This window comes from Lonchura striata, chromosome Z (assembly GCF_050655825.1).
Source record: "Lonchura striata isolate lonStrDom1 chromosome Z, ASM5065582v1, whole genome shotgun sequence".
Lineage (NCBI taxonomy): Eukaryota > Metazoa > Chordata > Aves > Passeriformes > Estrildidae > Lonchura > Lonchura striata.
In genome coordinates this window covers 64,265,465-64,283,909 of record NC_140740.1, presented here as the reverse complement: position 1 = coordinate 64,283,909, position 18,445 = coordinate 64,265,465, and the positions used below count along the sequence as shown (strand labels likewise).

Sequence of the window (18,445 nt, the reverse complement as noted above, 5' to 3'; positions counted from 1 at the left end):
TTACTATATATGCTTTCATAAAAAAGACCCACCACTTCTCTCATCTTACCTAAGGCAATTCTACAAGCCAGGAAATGCCTGCAAAAAGCATTTAAAATTCGAAAAGTGGAAGACAAACTTGAGCTAACAACTGTGGACTATCCATGTTTTGGATAACAAGACCCTCTTTACTTTTTTTTTTTGTTTGCATTCCCATTGATTTCAAGGCCCTACCTTCTCAAGCCAACCCATTCAAAAGCTGTAAGCGCTTTCAGTTGCACTGTGACACTCCATGTATTAGCTTCTGAAAAATCCAAGCATTTTGTTTCCAATTACATGTTATGCTGAAAAGGAATAATTACAGTTCTATTAAAGAAGGTCAGAAACAGCTTAAAGATTTTTAATAAAATGCCTTATGAGCAGGTAAATTTTAAGGGCTTGTATGACAAAAGCTTGAAACTTCAATTTGCTGCAACCTGAGAGCCATAGCATGCAGCACAACACTATTGACTTCAATTGGTCCCTTAATAAAACCAGTTGAAATAGACCTTTTGAAAGAATTGTCAGAAATTTTTTGCATCTGCCCCCATTCATTCACCTTGTTTAAATGAAACATATTTATTAACCCTACCTTGATGAAACCAGAAATCTCCATTGCTAAAATCTATCCTGATGTCACAGCCTGTCTTTTGAACACTGCTGGCCTGGCAGCAAGCAAAGTAAGAAGACAGCAGACTATTCTACCTTTCCAGATACTCAATGAAGACAAGAGTTGTCCTTATTGGACAGAAGACAGTCCTGGTATTTGTGCCTACTCTCAGCACAAGGCAAGTCAAGGACTTTCTTCTGTTGTTAGTGAGGCAATAAAATCTGTCATCTAAAAGATCACAACAACTAATGAAGGCCACAACTTTTGGTGTTTTTTTAATTGTTTTACATGAGCATAAAATCATGCATGCTGAAGCCAGCAGAAATATGGGAGAGGACTCTAGACAGATGTACTAACCAGTTGCTGCTCTACAATTTGGCAAAAGTATTTCATTTTTGCCAAGCAACTGGCACAGGTCTTTAAGCTTGCATTAGAAACCATGTTTGGAGTATTATAGTCCAACCATATCCTACCATTGTCAGGAAGGCAAAAAACACTCCATGGTGCTAACAATGCTGTTCCTCGGCTAGATGCTGTGGAAAGGTGCTTTAGAAGTCTGACATGGCCTATCAAGTGCCAGAAGTACCACTGGAAGCACCGCACCTTTAAGCCCAGCCATCCATAATCAAAAATTTATTTTACTTTCTTGGATCCAGAAGATACTCTTCTGCTGTAGAAGAAAGACCTCATATCTGCAGAGAACCACTCAACTTCAAATTTCTACCAAACTCAGGCTGATGGCATGAATCAGGAAGTGATGAGTTACAAATAAAAATACTATAAGAAATAAAACTTTGCACTGTTTTTATGAAGTTAGGACTGTTGCCAAGATATCAATTTCTTTGGGAACATGAACAGGTGGTTCAGCTTCAGTATGGATCAGCTCCTCTGTAGAGTGTTAAAGTCATGGCTTTGGTATACAACTGTCAAAACCATAAGGAGTAGTCTGGGTCAGTGCTGACCTCTTTTGTTTATCCTTAGAGAAAGGTAACACTTTGTGTCCAGTTAAATCTATCACAGACATACCAAATCAATAATGCTGTCACATTTTAGCTACATGTCCATCTTAAACCACAGTGCTATAAAAGCCTACTGAGTTATGAGCCTGTAGTAGTGAGAATTCTGAGCACTGGGCAAGCAGAATTCATCTCCCACGTCACTGATAGGCTGCAGCTCACTCTTCACCACTTGTATAACATCCAGCTGATGAACACTGCTATCACTGTGGCAGTGTCCCAAGTAGAGGCCCTTAAAAGAGCACACTGAAGTAAGCAGCATATCTTTAAGTGTCACTGCAATAACCTTCATCTCTGCCATCAGATCCTGAGACAACAGAAAAAAATTCCTGCTCATTTTGCCAAATACTATAGAAGGAAAGACATTAGGAGGTCATTTCCCTCTTCCCCTGCAAATATCAAACCTGAGAAGTAGTCTGACTAATTTATTTGGGGATTTAAGATTACAAGTTGAGAAACCAATTAGACAATTTAAATGGTGTCACACAGAAACAAACCAAAATAAACAAGAGTAAAAAATTCAAGGATGTACACAGAATGTAGAAAGCACAAACATGAGTTGCAAGGATACCACAGATACCTGAAGTTGTAAGACCAGCTTTCGCATGACCACACTAGAAGATTTTAAACCCCTTGCTTAGTTGGGCAGTGAAATCTCCTGGAGTACCATATGACTTTCATATTGATAACCCTGCAGGCATTCAAATGAAGAGGGAATTCTCTGCTCTTCAGAAATGTACAACCTCTAAAAATACTAAAACAACTCCCTTTTCAGTCCTCCTTATCTTACTCCTCTGAGTAAACAGAGTATCACAGGCCACTTCAAGAAAAACAAAATGTATCACTGGAAAAAACTAAAAAAAGCTTTTTAAAATGTTACAGTATTGTCTTTTTAAGTGAAGAGAAAATCTTTATATTATCCTTCTCTTATTACAGATCTGAGCGGTTCCTAGTTGGCAGATAACCATTTGTCAGCTACACTGGAAACTTTTGCCTAAGCCTTGCAATTTCCTTTGGTTCTTAAAAATTAATAATGCAGTCTCTTGTAATTTCCAAAACTGTTGCAAAGTCTGCAGGTTTTAGAAGTAAGTGAAATCCACTAAAAGTACAGTTCTACAGTAAGTTAAAGTTTCTTGTACAAAAGTGTCAGAGCCAAGACCACAATACATCAGCAGCAACATCAAAGCAATACTTAGGCATTCAAGGAATTGAAGGATGTCTTTTGTTTTAACACAGTAAATCATCTTATGTGGCAAGCTTTCACTGAAGATGAGCCATCCATTTTGACAGCAGGCTGCACCCGCACCTACCAAGTCACGTATGCACTCTACTAAGTTGTTTGCTGTATGCATTAATTCAATTGTACTCACAAGAGCTCTGAGAATAAAATCTAAAAACCAGGAGAGCAATCCTTGAGAAAGAGGAAGATGAGAACACAGTATTTAAGTGGCGTGTTGTGCAACTCCAAAACAGCTTATTTTCATCCTTAACTAAGGCACAATAAGGTTAGTCATAATGGAGTTCAGCTTGGTAGATGAGTTCACAAGCTGCAAATCACTTTCTGCAGCTAGAGATCTTATTTTATAGATGTTTAAAAGGGATCATGTTCAGGTGTTTTGCTATAAACTTTACACAGGAAATAATGACATAGCAGCAAGTACAAAGAAGTGGTATAAACAAGACCTCTCATAAGGACCCATTACCTTTTAAAGTCTCTCAGGCACTATTAGCGCTCACAGAAAGAGTGGATGCACTTGAGATTCTTACCCGAGAACTACAATGCATACACAAGTGCAGGACACACATATCAGCAAATGGAAAATAAACTCCTCTGGGTGCCTCAGCTACTGCACAGAGACCAAGATAATCAGAAATGCCACATGATTGTTAGTTTAGAAGCTGAGAATGGGGACAACATGGAATGAAAAACTCACAAAGGCACTTCACCTACCACTGACTGCATATAGTTCCTTTGCACAACAATCATCGAGGGGAAAACTACAACCAAATGAGACCACACAAGCATATAAAGTAGAAGATTCACAGCAAATGTACCTCCTCCTCCTGTGGGTTAGCTCATAGGTCAGAGATGCCAACAAATCACAACCACATCAACTTTTAACTTAATTCTGTTTCACAACAACACAAGTTAGATCTCAAAGTTATTTAATACTAGGAACTTGTTGAAAGTGAAATCATAGCCAGGAGTTACAGCAGATGGCTGGAGAGTCCCCCATCACATGCCAGTTGAGTTACATGTGCCACAAGTTTGAAAGCTAATTGATATACATACAAAGTCTCTACCCTGCTACTGCTCCACAACTGAATGACTTTCTAGCAATTTAGAATGTAAATTACATGAGAAACAACTTAAGCTACACAATGCTTAAACTATCAACTGCACTGTCAAGTTGCACCCAAGTTACCTGAAGTGATAAATCCTCTAACAACATCATTTGAATGGCAATTCAATTCAGGCTAAATATTAAGTTGTGCAATTTCTCACACCTCATTGCGAAGAAGTATTTGCCCAAGGAATTTGTTTTCCTTCTTGGATCAACTGTAGGGTTTCCATTTCTCACAAAGCTTTTCAAAAAAGGAAATGGAATATATATTCAATGTAACACAAAGTTCACAGAATTCAAATCCTCACTAGCTACTTTTAAACAATCCCATCCCAGCAAGGACATTGTTACTTCACTAAGAAGCCCAAAAATTGAACCTTGGCACTGCTTTATAAGAGGGGCAATACTTGTTAGGCCGAATTACTAGCAGGACTACTCAAATCAGGAGAAAACATTCAAATACCATAAACTAAGAAATAGCTATGTCTTAAAAGCAAGATTTAGTTACTGAAAAAGACCCACAGTCCATATGACAATCACACCCACAAATCTTCAAGTGTTTCTTCCATCTTTAACGGATGAACAATAAAGCTGGAAACCAACAAAAGGTATAAACAGAGAGGCCAAAAGCCATTCAGAATAAAGAGCTTTAAATCAAGAGATTTAGAAGGAACAAATTTAAGACATATCCCTCAGCTTATTAAAATGTTCAGATATCACAAGACAAAGGCAAAATAAAGAAATCAGTCTTTTTAGTGACTGAGTGATAGGAATGCCACTGGTAGCAAGATGAATGGCATTAATTCTTGAGATAAAAATCTCTTTCAAAGATTTTCAGAGTAAGAGCTAACAGGAATACTGGGATTTGATAGGGCAGGCCAGTACTACAAGTGTCAAACCTTGCTCATGTATCAAGTTAAGTCCAATAGCAAACACAAGTTTCATTGCTTCTTGAACAATATTAAAGTTCCAAAAGAAATCAGCAGCTTTCTAGAACAAGAATGAGACCAGAGACAGAAATCAGGTGTACTTAATCTACTAAAAACAGCTTGGATATCTGCAGGCCTACACAGACCAGCAAAAGGGATAAGTACTGGTACAGAATTGTTAGCCTCAGCCATGCTCAGCAAGCTGTACTGGGTTATTGATTTTTCTGGGTCTCAAATTTTCATTTTTAAGTTAGATCATTTTTTCATTTCATGGTCTGCTGCATTTACAGAGTATCCCCAGCTAAATGCTCAAAAGTGCTTGCAGCACTATTGCCTCGATGTCCCTGCATCCTTGCTAAGTACTGGAATTTTCACTGCTACCAACTAGTTTTGTTACTTTGCAAGTGACCTGCAGTTCCACATCTCTTCAGACACTCACAGAGACACAGCAACAGCTCACCAGATCATGGGATTATGTTCTCCTAATGCCAAGCCACATCTCTTTAAGTGCTACATTTTTCTGAGAAATGATTTTCCAGCACTTGCTCTTACCACAAGCCACCAAATGGCAACCCAGAGAACACTTCTTCATCACATCACCCCCCTACACTGGGCTCTGGGATAACCTCACATATATATTCACATGTTTCATGTACCCAGTACAGCCAAGGGCGCATCCAGTGCTTCCTAACTTCTGATTTCCAAATAAGAGTACCAACACTTCCAAGAGAGCTTCCCCAAGCAACCAAGAACATATCAAACTACAGTTTCTGCTTGGCACACATAACTTTTCAATCACAACCATTTGTGACTGAAAGTAATTTGGAGCAAGACTTCCAGAAGACAGTAAGGGCATCAAAAAGACTGAAAAGAACAAAAGAAAAATAACTAAACCAAATTTTCCAGAAGTGAGGTCACTTGGACTACTTACTCATACTGCTGCATAAGTTTGCATGAATTCTTCTTCTGACTTACTAGTAAATAAGTTCATATCAATATGCATATTTTGGATAGCATGATCTAAATGTACTAAATGGAAAAAAAAAAGTGCAATTTCACAGTGCAAGTACAGTATTAAATATCCTCAAAGCAGACAAGGTCTTTTTTAAGTTTTCTTCAATAGAAAGCTTTCTAAACCCTGTTTCCTTTTTGTTCCTTTGAGAAAATGGAGAAGCAATTCACATTTACAGCTTAGTTCCTGCTTCCAAAATACCCCTTTAACTTTTTTTATTATTTTTATGGTGGATATAAATTGCACCAAATTGTTAAATCACAGCCATTTTCTATGCTACCTATACAAATAGGGCTGATTTCTGGCAAGCCATAAAACAATTACAGCTGAATTCCTGCAGCCCTTTGATATTCCAGCTTGCCTGTAGGGCTTCAAAGCCATCTTAAGGCAGCACTAAAAATCTAATTTCCAGAAGGCACAGAAGGAAAATAAGGCATATCAATTCCCACATGCTCAAACATGAACACACCAAAACTTTAGCATTGGGATGATTATATTTGAAAGTGACTTAGAACAAACACAGATAAGACACAGCAATGGTTTAAATCAACACTGCTTCAAAGAAGGCAAAGGTACAGACACCTTGAGAAAGAGGGCATAAGGCACACTACACCTGATTCCTCAGCACTTTCTGTAAGCTGGGAAGCACATTTTCCTGCTTGAGTATTCAGCTCTCACCCCTTCTTGTGTGGAAGCAAAGAAAGGGGTGACAAATAATCATACTGTGTAAAAGGAAACAAAGAAACTGCCTAAGTCTGCAAAAGGCAAAAGTGCTTCAAGGTACTGATACTGTCAGTAACAATTTACAAATACATAGAGATTCAGCAATGACAAGAACCTGAGATATTATATAGGTGTATTTTACATTTGCATTATTATTATATTTTGTATGGAAAGGTCTCCCCGTCATTTAAGCTGGGAAGCCGGTTGTTTTTGTAGCAACGTGGTTTCTGAAAACAATGAAAAATCTCTGAGAAAGGACAACACTATAATACCTTCAAATAACTCCAGCAACATTTTTGCCTCTTAACACAGAATTTCGAAGAGATTCAACTGAACAAATTGATGCTGGATTACTATTTTTCTTTACATGAGGGAAACTTTCATACTGGCCAAAGAAGATATTATTTGAGTAATATAATTCACATTGGTGTAGACACACAAAAAATACAAAACATCCTTAAATTCCCTGCTATTTAAGTGTCTGCTGTTTTTTGGTCAAAGGCTAAAAAATTTTTCCCAGTAATTTGTACTGTGCACAGGCACACAGTATGAATGCAAATACACAAAATCAATATTAAATCAGAATTATGGACTCTTTATTCTAAGGCTGTATAAATGAGTACATGCATAATTTGTATATATGAGGCATATGCACCCATGTCACATTTTTTCTCCTTACAGAATGAATGCACATTCTAGAGGTGCTGCAGAAAATTAGCAACATCCAAAACCATCAAATCACAAAAAAAAAAAAAAAAAAAAGCAAAAAAAAAAAAACCAAACAAACAAAGAAACAAAAAAACCTAAAAACCAACAGATAATAACAATTTCATTCTAAATCCATCCTCTTAAGAATAAGTACCAACCTGGTGATCTCTAACAAATGGTTTGGTCAATAAAGTGGATGCCAAAAGAGGGTATAATCCTGGATACTTGGCCTTTCCTGATTGGTGCCCACCTCCCATTCTTTTTGGCACTTTTGAAAAAACATGCTTCTCATGATCATTTAGAATTTCCCCTAATTTTTATGAAGTCTACTCTTCTTAGCTTTGGCAACTAAAATGGCAAAAACCCTTTCAATCCCATATCTGCTCATTGCTGGAGGCATCTTGCACACTATATATCCCTAATCTGCAATTCAGTCATTGGGCCTCCAATTGGCCCCCAAGTGGTTTTGTGAAAGTGATTACAGAAGTGGGTTAGACACCAGATATGTAGTAGTAATGTACAGTACAACAGGCTGCATAAAAATGCATAAAATGCATAAAAAAATGAATGAAAGAAAACTCTCTCCAGAGAGCAGGAAGAAAAAGTCTTATCTTCAGTGCCTTATCATGCATGCCAATCTTAATCATTATTTTCCTTTGGTGTTTCTCATCCAAAGATACAAATGTCAGTTTTCTTTATTTCTGAATAAAACTGTTCAGTAAAAGTATGTTCCAGAAATTTGCTGAGTTTAGATTAAGCGATTGAAGTTTCAAGACAAGCAAATTAATCTAATCACTGTATTAGGTTCCAAAATCACAAAGTCTATAAAATTACAATATATGTAAACACATTTACATATTGTGTGCAAAGTCTATACTTAAAATAATACATACATATCAAATGTTTATTAAACTGATTTAAAAAAAAACAGATGTTAATTTAGATTTTAATCAAGAAAATATTGTTGTCTAGATCTAGGGATGGACTACAAAGAAAGGAACATAAACCAAAATATAAAATTTTTCACTGTCTAGAATACATATATTAACAACTTCCCAGATTTAAACTACTCCTAAATAGAAACTGAAAAAAAAAAAAAAAAACCCCACAAAAACAAACAAATAAGCCCAAGCCACAATTTAAATATTCCATATTGGAACACTATAGCTACTTTTGATTGTATACTTAAAATGTCAATCTTCAATAGTTTATTAGTATTTCAACTAATGTAAATTTCAGTTCAGGCATTACGACAAAAATGTAAGGAAATACCCCTGCAGTCCAAGATCAGTAATCTAATACCACAGAACTTCTGTTTCAATACCTGCAAGGTCCGCCATGATTGTTTGATTTTCCCTCTATTATATCACAAATTCAAGGAACTAACCGAATGTAGATCCGCTTCAAAGAAACAAATTTGTTTCTATTTAGTTTCCAGGCAATACACACTAGAAGCCCAGTGCTAGATGGGACAGCAATGCCCACAGAAGGAAATAAGTATTTTACTGATGCTGGCTGCCTTATTTGATTTAGGTTCAAGGGCTGGTCTTGGTGTATTTGCACAAGACTGACAAAGGCACTTAAAGAGCTTGTTTGGAGTTGCTTCACAGTAATTTGTTCAAAAATACTGTACAGCACTTTTAAGTCAGCTGTAATATCTTTTATTAAAAGAATTACCTAGGGAAGAATTTATACAGAGAATGATAAAAGCCTTTCCTTACCAGAAAGGATAATAGGTAATTACAGAGACTGGTTGGAGTGTTATTACTTCTCCCTACTCATGCAGAGAGGAGTTTAAGACTACAAGACAGGGAACACATTTATGTGTTCTGGTTGCCTTTTACTCAAGCAAAAGAGTCTTATATTCAGACCAATCTTCAAATTTAAAAAAAAAAAAAAATTAAAAAAAAAATAACAGCCTGAGAAGTCTTCTTGAAATATCTCTGCTCTTCAAATAGTATGGATAATGCAACTGTATGGCTACATTGCTATTTCTATTAACCTGACTGTAATGAATGAGTAAGCTATAGGTTATGGATAGAATACTTTTTGCTGAAAAGACATCATAGCAATATTCTGCAGAAATAGGCTAAAACACAGCACAAATGAAAGGGGCCAAAAAAAGCCTCACCAAATTTAAGTTGGGACCTTTTGTTTTAGAATATTTACTAGGTACAAATGGAATCATTTACAATACTCACAGAAGCCACACATTTAAAAACACTTCAGACACATTACTGACAGCCAGGCAAGGAAATAACTTGAGTGCCAAAATGATTCAGACTTAACAGTGCAGGAATTTTATCACAGACAGGAGCAGACCTTTGCAGCTCTAAGAGACATAACCTAATAGTAGCAACAACAAAATACAGAAGGAACCTTCAGTATTACGGAGAAATTTACAAGAATTGTATCTTCTAATTTCTGTACAGCAAAGATTACTTTGGCAACCTCTAAAAGAAAGACTAAACAAAACAATACATTTACAAAACACCTTTGGGAGTTTTTTTTTAACTCTCAAAAAATAGATATACTTTTTAAGTGTGTTTCTTATCATTATATTTTTATTCCTTGCTATCCCTCATGCCAATGCCCAGCTTATTATCATTTAGATATATGAAATTTACCTGTTGAGAACTTCTTTGTATAGTTACCTGACCTTGCCCAAACCTAGTTCAACAGCACTTCCATCCCCTTGTCAGCTACTAAATTTGGGGAACAATCTACATAAATACTTTCCACATGCAGTCTTCAAACACAACAAAACAATTCCACAGCCTTCCTCCCCATTTCATAAAAACTCCAGTGTTGATCCTATGCAGAATTATTCACTGGCAGTAGATATCCACCTCCATCTCCTTGTTGGCCTGTCCACTGGGTCACTTCCTTGCCTGCTGCCTGTGCTACACAGGAGCCAGGCCCTGGAATGTAATGCCTGCTGGGCCAGTGCTCAGCAAAACAAAACCCCCAAGCCCTGTGAGACACAGATGCAGCAAACAAGCATACACTGTGCACAAGACACAGACTCTCCATAGCACCTCCACTTACTAAGCACTCCTCCAGTGAAAGGCAGCAACTGGAAATTGAGTGCAAAGGCACTGGATCTAGCTAAAAAACTAATCTTACTATTCTGCTTATTAGTGTTCATTTCTTTCCCCTAGCAAAAGCTTACACCACAGAGACAAAACACAACGACACCTCAAAAAAATATTTCAAGGGTGCACAACTCTTTTAAATGTGAAAGCTTTTCAACTTTATATGCTTAGCAATATTTAAAGAAACACTTTGTTAGAGCTATTTCAAAGCAATACTCATTAAGACCTTTCCACAGAAACCAGTCAAAGACTGTACAATTTCAATATACTTTACTCTTTCACATAGTTTGCTTTTCTTTGTAGCCATACCAAGTCATTTTAGGACACCAAGAGTATCCAGAATTAGAGTGTGATGTAAGAAGGCTGGGCAAGAAGAAAACTAACAAAACAAAAATACCCAACAAGTAAAAAAAAATAATCTGGCATCATCCTAACTACAAATACCTGCCCTGAAATATCAAGCCAGATCTGTGCATCTCCATGTTCAGAAAGCACACAAGATTTCAGGTTTAATCCACCCTCTCCTTTTCACTAAAACATGGTGCCAGTGCTGTGATGACACAAACTCCCATTGTGCAAATTATTTCTACCAAGTTCTTCAATAAAATACTCACTTGAAATTTACATTATTCAAAACTAAATGTGTATATTTTTTATTATTATAGAGCCTGGCAGAGGATAATAAGAGGAATTAAAACTCCACTTACCCATTTAACACCAATCAACCAAAATTCATTACAAGAAAGGCTGCTTCAAGAAACAGCAAACACTTTTGGACCTGCCATTTTTCCACACAGATGATGGAAAACAAAAGGATTGTTAGCCTCTAGCCCACAACATCAAGTAGTTCTGTTTACACTGAATCTCCACATTTTTCCTTCTTGGATAACTTGCCCTTTAAAGTTTGCTTACGAAAGGTAAAATATGGTCTTCCTCTAAGTATACAAGTACAATAAAGTATACTAAGTATACATATCTCCAAATTTGCCCTATAAGCCTACATCTTGGCCGTCAACACCTATTTCAAGATGTATGTTATGTTCACATTACTGCTATCTAGAAAGAGCAGAACAATTAGTGTCCCACTGAACTGGGTTGAATTCTTCTGTACCAGCTTTAGAAAAACAGTTGCAAATAGTAAATTTAAATTTACTGCAAACCATAATATATCATAAGAATCATCAGCAAAATCAATCCATCTCAACTGCTCATTCAATTCTACTCATTTTGCTTTGTTACATGTAACAATTCACTTTGTTATCATAAGCATTTGAAAATAGAAACACCTATACTAGTATTTACCTTTATAACTAACTGTTCTATGAAAATTACATACATCCTACCGTGTATAGTCATGTGGGTTTTTACAAAGAATTATGGACAAGTAACTGCAGTCATTCAATTGCAATTTCTAAGCATCAACTGCTCAGAATATGTCTGAATTGCATTTTAAAACAATTACATTTGATCTATCTTTTAGATGACATTATAGCTGTCAAGGCCTCTGACAAAGTTTAAAATCAAACTCATACAGACCCACTGAGCTCATCCAGGGAGCTCAAAGAAACAAACCTGTACTCCTCTAGAAAGCCAGAATCAGTGCAGGAGTTTGGCACAGGATTAATGATACAGCCCATACCTGGCAAGCATGGGAGAGAGTTAAGCCAAAGATACTGATAAAGAGCTCTGATGACATACATAAATAGATTTAATTTTAAAATCAATTCTTGCACAGATATTTAAGTAAGCATACAAATATTTCATACAACAGTCTGTTCTTCCAGCCCTTTATATACTAAAAGGCACCTCAAAAAGGCAAAAATCATATAAAAGCAAACAACATATTGAATTACAAGCTAAGTGTTTTAAGAGAAGATGAGAAATCATAATTTTCATGCAAATGTATACAACTTTAGAATTTGACTGTTCCTTTGTCTTTATATATGTCTGTCAATCACTGCCAGGACAGGAAGAAAAAGGATGCTGCCTATGAACTAAATTCTGTTGGTTTAAAATTGCAGGTGTTCATCACAAGAATCTCATAAAAATTCATGTAGTCAAGCTTCAGCAGCCAATAGATTTAATTCTGGATTAAACATGTATAAATTAACTGTATTTTCCCCAGCTATTGCAAGCATCATCAACAAGCTTTACATTCAGGTTGCCACCCCAATGAATCAAGTTGTCTTTTTTACAGATTCTACCAGAACAAAGGACAGATTAATCCTCTTCAACATTTCAGCTTTCCTGAATGAAAAGCTATAAAAAACCCCAAAATCAAACCTAACACACAAAAACCGAATCCTAACCATACTGTACAATATTGTTACAAGAATAGCCTTCGTACCACAAAAAATTTAGTAACAAATTTATGTCCAACATTTTACAACTTATTAAATCTTAATAGACAATATGCCTGCAGTTCATATTGCCTAACCTGTAACTGTAAATAATACATGGTTTAGACATTTCTGACACATTTATTTTTCTAAGGATAAAAACTGTACAGATGTAAATAAGAGTCATAATAATTATTGAACAACACACCTGTTTTCATTTTCTTAAATTTAACTAACTCCATTTATAATACTGAGGTTTCGCCCTCATCTTATTTAAAAAGTTACAGATTTGATCTTAAACACAATAACCTGTTTTTCTCTACTTCAAGCAAGTAGTATTCTACAGCTATCCAAAAATCTTTTGTACAACAGCCCTGAAACTACACTTCCTCTCATCTAAAACCTAGAAGAGTACAATCAAATATTAATATTGTAGCTTTTGTAAGAAGTAACTAGTTTCTTAAGACTAAAAACCTGTTTCAGCAACTAAACACTACACATATTTAACTTAATGTGAAATAACCAAGGTTCATCTTTTACAGCTTAAGAGAGTCAGAACTGATTGGCAGTTTCAGGCAGAAATCAGCATTTACCCTTGCAGAAACATGCTTACAGGGAGAAGAAATGTAGGTAGGAGTAGCATCCCTCCCATTAAATTAAAATAAGCACACATTGAACAAATAATTCACACAACTAAGCCACCTAAAAAACTGTGCAAATAGACTAGAAAAGTTTTTGATACTGGAGGATGAAGCACTCCTATTATTTCCCAGTTTTTTCCACACTGTTTACATCTAAAAAAAGCCTAAATATTGGCTTTGAATGTGATTATTTTTTGAGTCATACCAATGAGGCAAAATTATTTATTAGAACCTGGGTTTTCTGTACACATAGTATCTTAAAATCAAAGCCACCAATTATTTACTGATACCACTCATGCAAATATAACACATGATAGCTTTTCTATATTGAAACACTTTACACTGTCTTTTAAGTCTGTGAAATGCCCTTTTGAATTGCTACTGGCTGAATTAGAAAGTGCACCTAAAACCACACATGTATTCTCAAAGCCATTCACCTTCAGACTCAGTAGTAGCAAAATTAAGTCTGAAGCGTTTCCTGTTAAACAAATGAAGTTCTTCACTAGATATCAGTCATTCCATGTGACCGTTTTGCAGCTAAGAGCCATAAGTGTCCTAAAAGATGCAGTATCAAACCTGTATCTGTTAGATTGACGAAAAAGAAATTCATGTGTGCCTATCATACTTAGATGGTTAGGCTCAGGCAAATTTAAGAGGGAAAAAAGCAAAGAAAACTGACCTAAAACTGATCTAAGTTCTTAAAAGTGTAGCTAAATATTCTAATAAAATACACATCATAAAACTGATTGCCTGCTTAATAATCTTGATGGTCTGCCTTCACTAGCTGGTCTGAAAGGAAAGCTTCAATCATCTGCGAAGAATCTGCTTATGGACCCCTATGCTCAAATCACTCAGTTCAGTAAAATTAATAGACTTAAGACTCATTGACTTTTAATGGAGCACTAAAGATGTGTTATTTTGCAGTTAAAAATCATGAAAAGGAAAAATAATTTAACAAGAATAGTAAAAGGCATCTTGTACAGTAACTAAATACATTTCAATCTGTTAAGATTCACTAAAATCTCATCCTGCATAACAGACTACCTTAATGAAAACAACCAGTGCTGGAAATGTGAACATTCTAGAAGACAACTGCAGCTAGTCCTTCCTGTACTAGAATACCAAGCAGCTTTACTTCCACCACTTCGCCATATAATTGTAAAACTTACTGAGCTAAGAGAGGCACTAAACAGTGTTGCTCTCAGCTCCACAGAGAAAAGCAATCTCTCCCATTTTTAAAGTTACATTCCAGTAACCAAACCAACATTTTCACATTGCCTAAGTTATTAACACAGAAATACTGCACGCCCTTTTTATTTAATATGAAATATTTAGTTTGTCAAAAAGTACCACCGATTAGCAGAAATTTAACCATTCAGAACACACTAGTTCCAATGCCATTTTTGAGGTGTGTTTATGAGACGTCAAAATATAAAAGATATGTTTCCTTATCCAACTGAAATTCTGTAAGAGAAAGAGTAAGTCAGGCAACTGTTGAAGAGCATCAGAATTCGCTGGGCAAGGAGATGAAATTGCCTATCATCCATGCAATTAATGAGACATATTACGGTGCAAGAAGAACAACTCCTCTTTCAGAGGCAGTATAGCAGTGGATCAAAACTAACCACAATCTGATGACACACCTTGTTTCACAGACATGCTTTAAAACACTTCACTTCTACACACAGGACAATGTTTTTTCACATGAATGATGAAACATAAGCAGCACATGATTTGAAACAAAGGTAGAATCTTAAAAATTCTCCATATCTTCTCTCAACCAATTTACATCAGCAGACAAGATTTGCAAATAGCAGCATTTGTGATTGCACAATGATCCTAGCGAGCTTTTGTCTTGCAAATACTACCCGAAATTGAGTCTGGGTATGACTCTACTCTCTATAATGTGATAGCAGTCCAGTTGCCAGACCCCATGAAACTAGTTATGGAAATCAGCAGAGCAGGCCGTTGAACTGGATGAAGTAAAAAGGACAAATCACTGCACACTCCTGTATGCTCCACTATGCAAGGATAAACTTAGGCACTCAGCTATCATAAGGGATACAGAAAGCAATTAAACCACCATCGCACGCTCAAGATTTTAAGGTGAGACAGACTGAAAGATGAAGAATACTATTTTATTAGCTCACAAAAGCTTATCTACACTTTGTCCCCTGTTAGTCACCATCACCCCTCCATCTTGCCAACACACACAAAACAACCTTCTCTGCACCCAAGTGACTGAACACCACTCCTGTAATGTTGCCACCTTAAAACTAATGCAACTTTGGGATACAGGACCCTGCTTGCTCTGTAGCAACAATTAGCAGAACAAACACTTGGACACACCTTTGCAAACTCACTGCCAACATCTAGTATTTCCAAAATTTCTAGCATAAACAGATAAGCAAAGCCATAGTTGTAGCTGCCAAACTGACAGCTTATCCAGGTATTCTCATAAATTTGCAAAGCAAATGACCTGGCAATAATTTATCTCCCTTGCCTCCTCTGGTAGCTGGAATTACTGTATCCCTAATAAAAAGTGATCTAGTACCAGAAATACTTTATGAGTTAATAACAGCTATTTAGCTTGTTGATTCATTAGTTTCAAATTGAGCTTTACAGATAGACCAAATGAACTAAAATTCTTCCTAACATGCATACATCTCAGAGCAGCCACTCTTATCACGAATGCAGAGACAAAAACAACACTTATCAGAGAACTAGGTATTATAATGGCTAGCCAGCATACTAGTACTTGCTTTTGATTAATCTTACACATCTAATTTCAGCATGCTAAACCCATGGCTCAGGAAAAGTTTGTGAAATTACCGAGTATCTCAAAGCGGTAAGTTATCCTAGGCTAAAATAATAAAGTATGTAACTGCAGACAAAGTGAAAACAGATAGTTTGACTAACACTTCAAACACAGATATCGTTCCTATTAAATATGCAACACTTGAGGTATCAAACCAATGCACTGATTTACAGAAACAAAAAAAAAAAACACCTTAGAATACTTCTGTCAAAAATTTTAACAATACTTCTAAAGTAGAAAGACAAACTGCTCCCACTTACAAGGCACACATTCCCACCATCCTTTTGAACACTTTACAATAGCAGAAAACGTTCTAGGTAATTCACACATGGATCATTCCCCCAGTGTAATTTCAAGGACCTGAAATTTCTTCAGTATCTGTAGTTTCAGAAGGCTAAGCAAAGCCCAGAGTGAATGGAGTGCCTGCCATCCAGGTTATAATCTGCTGAATGAGAGTGGCTGCAGAGCTCTCCTACAATCCAAGGCAGGTACAAGCACTGCACAAGTCCCCTCCCAGGCTATACAAGAGGGCATCTTTCCCAGCAGTTGCCACATCATGAAAATGATGCATACAAAAAAAAAAAAAAAAAAAAACAAACAAAAAAAAAAACCAAACCAAAAAACCACCAAAATAAACACTTTAAAAAAATTATTTAAATGACTGTGTAACTGAAGTCAGCAGCTGGAGACACAATGCAAGTAGCAAATTATATATCTCTCACTTGCAAAAGTCCTGAACCATATTCTTATTAGCCAGCTCCATATCACACCTAGCAACCGTATTTGGGAAGTGGATTCATGTTTCAGCAAGTAAACAAATATAGCAGAGATAATAAAAGCAGAGAGGACCACCAACAACCTCTGTGCAGACCAGGCTTCAATTATTAACCACACTTTCTACCACTGATTTAATGATACATCATCTAATTCATTAAATATGAATAATACTATCTCAGCTATTTAGGCTTCTTAGATGTGTTGTCAGGAGTTTTTCTGCCAAACTATTTAGATTGACTTAAAGTCATGTTTTTTGCATAAGAAAGAGAAGAAAGCAAGAGGAGGACTCACAGGACAAGCTGGGCAATTTAATTCAAAAATAACACAGCAGTATTTCATACAATTCACTGAAAACTGTTTGCGTAGTATTGCACAGATTTAAACAAATCCAAAAAATTCACTGACAGTAGGAAAACAGAAGGGAATTAATAGCCTGTATTTCAGAGGATAAATTCTGGAGCTGAAATAATGTAATTCTTACACTCTGATGCTTAAGATAAGTATTCTAGACAAAACAAAGTCACTGATATAAAAAAAGTCACAGCTTGATATTTTCCAACTGTGAAACGTTAAATCAAACTATATGTTTTTATCCTACCACAAAGCAAAGCTTTTTTATCTCAACACTCAAAATTTTCCTCTCTTTTGCTCCATGGACATTCAATTTATCCCCCACTAGCTCCAAGCAGATACAATTTATGATGATGTTGTTCTAAGGAACTGGAGCAGTACTAGATGCCAATAAAGATTACAGATCAAATGAAAGATAATGCCTAAGTATTTTGTCTGTATAGATAAATAAACCTGCTCACTTCTATTATTTGTACTGTTACCTCAACCAATCCTACTACAATAATCAAGACAAGCAAAGGCTCTGGAAACAGATCTGAAAACAAAAGGCTTCTTACATGTCTCCCAGCCAGACTTGTATTGGATACAAATGCACCACGTATGCACCACAAATGCAACTTTTGGGACTTTTTTCTGTACTCACAAAAAGATGAAACCCAGGAGGTGAACAAGCAGGGTGTCAAAGGAATCAAAATAGGAACAGTAACACATGTACAGGCATCCCTATTTCCAGTTATACAGGACACTGGGAGAAAACAACACCAGCTAGAAGGAAGTAACACGTGGGCAAAAATCGCCAGTGAGGACGTACGCTGGGACAGAAGCTAACTCCGTGCCACCCACCACCGAGAGACCAGAAGGGGTCGGGACCCAGAGCCACGGCCGGACCAAGCTCTGCGACCTCAGGCAACCGGGAGCGGACGTCCCCGCGGCAGCAAGTGCGCGAAGGGGCAGAGAGAAGCCCCTCCTGACCCCGGAGAGCCCTACAAGCGGCGGGAGAGAGCCCCGGCAGCCCAACACCGCACTGGCGACTGCTTTTGTTCTCCGCCGAGACCGGCACAGA

At 36.7% G+C, this 18,445-nt stretch overlaps 1 protein-coding gene across 3 annotated transcripts in view; it reads right to left on the bottom strand.

Moving 5' to 3' along the window:
• MLLT3 (MLLT3 super elongation complex subunit) overlaps positions 1-18,445 on the bottom strand; it is a 121,614-nt gene that overhangs the window by 102,166 nt on the left and 1,003 nt on the right. The window contains exon 1 of one of the 3 annotated variants that reach the window (XM_085567256.1): positions 8,686-18,419. The exons of the other annotated variants lie outside the window; for them this stretch is intronic. Within the exon in view, the coding sequence (XP_085423382.1) occupies positions 8,686-8,701 (16 nt within the window). The 5' untranslated portion in view covers positions 8,702-18,419. Of the gene's footprint in view, positions 1-8,685; positions 18,420-18,445 lie in introns of those variants that run through there. 3 annotated transcript variants of the gene reach the window in all.